General features: G+C 39.6%; 1 protein-coding gene across 3 annotated transcripts; it reads left to right on the top strand.

The window, feature by feature from the left end:
* The first annotated feature begins 249 nt into the window (after positions 1–249).
* On the top strand, positions 250–4,644 carry crebzf (CREB/ATF bZIP transcription factor). 3 transcript variants are annotated; one of them, XM_040013871.1, is made up of 4 exons: positions 250–427; positions 1,282–2,094; positions 2,266–2,341; positions 2,750–4,644. In XM_040013871.1, exons 2-3 carry the CDS (start codon positions 1,325–1,327, stop codon positions 2,273–2,275), a joined length of 780 nt encoding a protein of 259 aa, XP_039869805.1. In that variant the 5' UTR covers positions 250–427; positions 1,282–1,324; the 3' UTR covers positions 2,276–2,341; positions 2,750–4,644. The 3 variants fall into 3 exon arrangements, with proteins under 3 accessions (XP_039869805.1, XP_039869807.1, XP_039869806.1); XM_040013873.1 differs by lacking the exon at positions 2,750–4,644 and having other exon boundaries at positions 1,282–1,833; positions 1,934–2,094; positions 2,266–2,742; XM_040013872.1 differs by having other exon boundaries at positions 1,282–2,341.
* The last annotated feature ends 479 nt before the right edge of the window (positions 4,645–5,123 follow it).

Below are 5,123 nucleotides of genomic sequence, written 5' to 3'. Positions count from 1 at the left end.
TTACAGTAACAAGGCTATGAACTACTAGTACGATTTTCCGTCGTATTGAGACTGCAACAAAACGCTGCTTAAATTTAGAGTATTGAGACTTGCCATTGTGAAATGCACATCTTAAATGGTTCGTTGTAAGGCTCTTATTTTGAATGAATTTTTCGGACACTCCACGCCAGTTGGTGGCGGTAATGCACCATTTTGATGTTTACTAACCTTGTGAAGAAGAAGAAGAAGAAGAAGAAGAATTTTCCGGAAGTGTCGTCTGAACTCACTGTGAAGGTATTCGGTTACACTCTTTGGACTGCTCTGTGTTGTTTTCTGTTTAAAATTTCGGATTCTTCAGAAAAAGGAAACAGATAAGCAATCTGTAATCTTGGTAATTTAATCAACGGATATACCGAAAGCATTTATTGCCGTTTTCCCTAAAAGGGAGGTAAGTACACGGTTGAAGAACTAGTGTGCTGCGTCATTATGAGTTAGCGCCTTAGTGTTTTAGCAAGGCTAGCCGCAGCTAAGAAGCATGTGAGCGGACGGTAAAAGAGGACGTTTTATACTTCAACTTTCAAATTAATTAGACTGTATGTCTTGGATATATTTTACTCTCTCTTTCAATGTATTAGAACATTAATGATTAAATCAAAGCTAACCGTATTTTACGAATATTAGCTTGACGGTAAGGCGAACGTGGTTTTAGGACAACCAGGGCTCTGTCAGCAAGCTCACTATAGAACTATAGTGAGCTTGCTGACAGAGCCCTTAATATTTGTGATGATGTTATTATTTGGTATCTCAATCTGCGAATGTTGCGATAATGCGGAAATGTATCTTTATATTGAACAAACGACTTTCTGTGGTGTGTTGTCGAGCACTTACTGTAAAAAGTACCTATTGTAGGTGAAGCTAATGCTGAGCCTTAGCTTAGCAAGAGGCTAGGTAAAGCTAGGCCTTAGCTTAGCAAGAGGCCATTATACGTTCCTATTACGTTTAAGCAATAGATATCTCAGCGCGCCTGTAAGGAGAATGTGCCAGTACCTAACACGAAGTGGTTCATAAGTGATTTAATAGGAGTGAATTATTTTTCGAGCCCAAACGGGAAAATACTCTAAACGTCTTTCATATTAGTTTGGTAGAAAATAAACACTATGCCGACAATTTTATAAATGTTTGGATTATTCTGTACAGTTGTAAATTAGTTATTGTTCATTGGCCTGTGTTTACTGTATTACCTTTGTTTGGTAATCAAATCTACGCCAACATAATTGTATGTTTCTGTCTTTACATGTTCAGGTCTTTGTGGACAGGTTTCTTGCAGTCCAGCTGACAAACCACAATGATCACTAGAAGAAGAAGTCGCACTGTCACCAACACAGAAGTGCAGTCTCCAGAGGTTGAGGCGGTAGATGTGGAAAGTATGAAAGATCTTCCGATTCCATGTGACGGATTCCAAGTTAAAGATGTGGATGCTGCTGGAGTAGAGCTTGATGACCTGTTTGAAGACTTAAAATGGACACTAGACAGAGATGCTTCATCCTCGCTCTTCAATATTGATTTGGCTGATCTCTGTGTGTACAACACCAAAGATGGAGACTCCGGGCTTGAAGCTTCAACTGCCTCATCTCCTGAGAGATATTCTTCTGACTCCCAGAACAGCAGGCAAAAACAGTCAAGTCACGTGACTAACAAAAATGCAATCGCTGCCAGATTAAATCGTCTCAAGAAGAAGGAATATGTCAATAGCTTGGAGCAGAAGATCGGCATGCTTTCAACGGAAAATAGCACGCTCAAAATAGAAAATTCTCAGCTGACCAAGAGAGTGGAAGAGTTGGAAGATGAAACCAGGTACTTGAGGGCTGTGCTGGCAAATGAGAGCATGTTAGCCCAGCTCTTGTCCAGGCTGAGCGGTGTGAATGGGATGAAATTATCTTCCTCACTTTTCCAGGGGCCCAACTCAAACGAGCACGACTACGCCCTGCCCAGGAAACGGGCCAGAGTGGAGGAAAAAGAAACATCTGGTGGCGTGTGTCTTCATGTGGACAAGAATCATGTCTCAGTGGAGTTCTGCACCAAGTGTGCAGAGAGTGCAAGCACGGTGCTCAAAATGTAGGGTCAAGTACTTCTCTTTGTTTTCAGATATTGAGACTGAGCTTGATGGGGCTCAGTGTGCTGAACTTGAGGCTGGATGAACGCTTTGAATTGATTAATTACCTAAGAACTGTGCATGTGTTTTTGTGTGATGATGGAGTTCATGTTGCTGCTAAACCTTGTTGACAGTTTCTTCTAGGTAATTGGTTGATCCACCATGCGGGATGAGTGGCTTTCAGAACGCCTTTGTCTGCTTGACTCCATGGTAAGGATCAGACAAGAACAGACATTTTCTGTTTTGTTTTATTTCACAGGGTATAGCATTCAGCCGCGACGCCAGTGTTTTTGTTTCTATAACTTTATTTTCCTGCTAGTTTTTGAGCACGTCTTTTCCATATGGATTGTTGTTATAGGAAATAACTTGATTAAAGTTAATTAGGTTTTACTCTTAATTGTCTTTTATCGTCTTTTATCTTTAATCTTAAGATGTTAAGATAAAGGTGCGGGTCCACAAAGAGTGATCTTATATCGTCTCAAATTGGAAAAGCAATAATCTGTCGGAAGACAATTTTTTGTATGTTCAGTTTTTGTAGAACTAATCTCTTTGTGAACCTGCACCCCTGTACAAAAGAATACTTTCATTTAGCGCCACCTATTTTTCTTTATGCTAAAGTGGATTCTGCTGGTGGAAGGGGAAGAGGCTGGACAAGCGGCTGCCATCGTGGCCTGGTATTTTTTTAAAGGTAGTATCGGTATCAAATGGTATTTGTGATCCTATTTCATCACTACTCCACAACATCTGTAGCTGCTGATCCTGTCAGCATAGCTCCCGCAGCATTTTTAAGGGCTGACAATAGCTTCTCGTTTATGCAAACACAAGTTTAACAGTCTAAGAATTATAACTTGTATATATTGTTGGAATGTATATTTAACATACTCAGACAAATCTGCTGTAAGTGGAAAAAAATGTGTAAATGTGTACATAACTCTGAACACATACTGTTTTAGGTAAATGGCCTTTGAGAAATGTTGGACAAATAAATCTTATTTACAGTACTTTTGACTTAAAAGCATCTGCTGGTTTTGTTTTGTTTTTGAGTCTTGTTTAGTACTGTTGATATTAATGTGTCTCTTTTTCTCTCTCTAAACAGCAAGCTCTCTGCCGATAAACTGAACATTTGGGTCAAGTCTGGTAAAGGTTGTCAAAACAAATGACCAAGACCTCATTTGATGGAAGCACAAAGCATGAGGGCCCACAGGGGTTTTCTTGCCCATGTTTTAGCCCATTTACTTCAGATTACACAGCCACATCCTACACCTAAAATTAGTGGCGTTTTTATAGGTCTCGGTCAGTCCACTTAAACTGTACCAAGCCAGTCCCTGGTGATCTTTTCACTCCTACGCGTCAGGGTATATTTACACTGCTGGGATTGCCAGCCCTGTGACTGTCAAACACCATTTTCAGTAGTTGTGTAGTTACTTTGGAACAGGAAACCTTACTTTGAGCTTAACTCATTAGTTCAATTCAAATGTTCGGCTTTCATAAGTTGCTCTATCCTTAAGTTTGCGTCACATGAAAAGCTGTCCATGTGAAAACTAGTGGAAAGCTTTTATTTTCAAGTGAAAATGGGTGTAATGAGTCAGATCTCTACACAGTAAAGTGTGGTCTGTAGACAGCAGATGGATTTAAGTGAATTGCTTTAATTTCAATCACTAATATTGTATACATTGTAATATAGTTTATTTGAAAACTACCTTTGATCCACTGAGATCTTTCATTTTTCTTCAGTGCGCGTATGCAGACTGGAATGATTGATCAGCCAGGCATTAAATTGTGATGCATGTGAAAGTGGAGTCTATTAGGTGAGCTTAGCATGGAAACCAAATAAGTACATAGCTTCTCTGACTGTCCAAAGTTTATTTATATATTTTTCTTCTCATGATGGTTAGCTACAGGCTGTTGGACTCTGATTTGAAAGTGTTGTATAACATTGCAGAAAACCAAAACCATCGACAGTGGGAAACTCATTCACTCACAAGTCAGACTGTAAGATCTGTAGCTTAATGATCATCTGTGTCAATCCTCATGGATATCAGTCTGCATGTGAGCTGTATACTTAAAAAAATTCCCCCCACTTGTAGTACAAATGGCAGTGTTTTTTTTTTTTTTTTTTAAATGTATGAATTCACATACCTCATGTATGCCTAAAGAAGTCACCCCCTGCTGGCAATGAGGAATAATGCATATTTAAGGTACTTGAAGCATTGCATGTGACATACGTGGACATTGTTGACTATTTGTTGTACAACTGTGTAAGAAATGAGCAGTCAGTTTAAATCAGGGGTGTCCAACATAAGGCCCGGAGATCAGACTTGATCCAGGAAAGATGCCAACCTACTAGATGTCTTTGGAAAATGTGGAGGGCATAGAATTTGGACTTTATTTACATAGCTTTGGCAGCTGCCTGTGCTGCTAATAAAAACACTGCCACAGACATTCATACTACGAAGTAATAGACAATTAAATGATAGAGAAGTTTCCTAATTACAAGGCAGTCTGGGTAATTTTTTTAATAAAAACTGTCGTTTTATGTTTACTTCTTACAGTTTAAGACCAAAGGATCATGCTGAGCTGCATTTCTTTGTCATGTAGTAACACTGAGATGTGCTGTTGGGATATTGCAGGGATTAGATTTGCAGTTAAACAACTTCTTGTGTGTGTATAGTTTATTAATCAATGGGGGGGTGGAATTACTCTCTCTGCCTTTAACCCATTCACTCAGTGAAGCAGTGGGCAGCCACATAAGGTGCCCGGGGAGCAGTTTGTAGGGATGGTACCTTGCTCAGGATAGCCGTTCAGCAGATTTGAACCCCCGACCTTCCAATTATGGGGCAAACACGCTACCTACTGAGCTATCACGGACAGTATCCCGCATTCTTGATTTTTAGTTCACAAACACTTCTTGTAATGGCTTACAACTCCTGAAACTTTGGAGGCTTTTTATACAGCTCTTTATACAGTAAAGTTACAGTGGGATACAAATAAT

The sequence above is a fragment of the Simochromis diagramma genome, unplaced genomic scaffold (assembly GCF_900408965.1).
Source record: "Simochromis diagramma unplaced genomic scaffold, fSimDia1.1 OVJJ01000705.1, whole genome shotgun sequence".
NCBI lineage: Eukaryota > Metazoa > Chordata > Actinopteri > Cichliformes > Cichlidae > Simochromis > Simochromis diagramma.
This window is presented reverse-complemented; position numbering and strand designations above follow the sequence as displayed.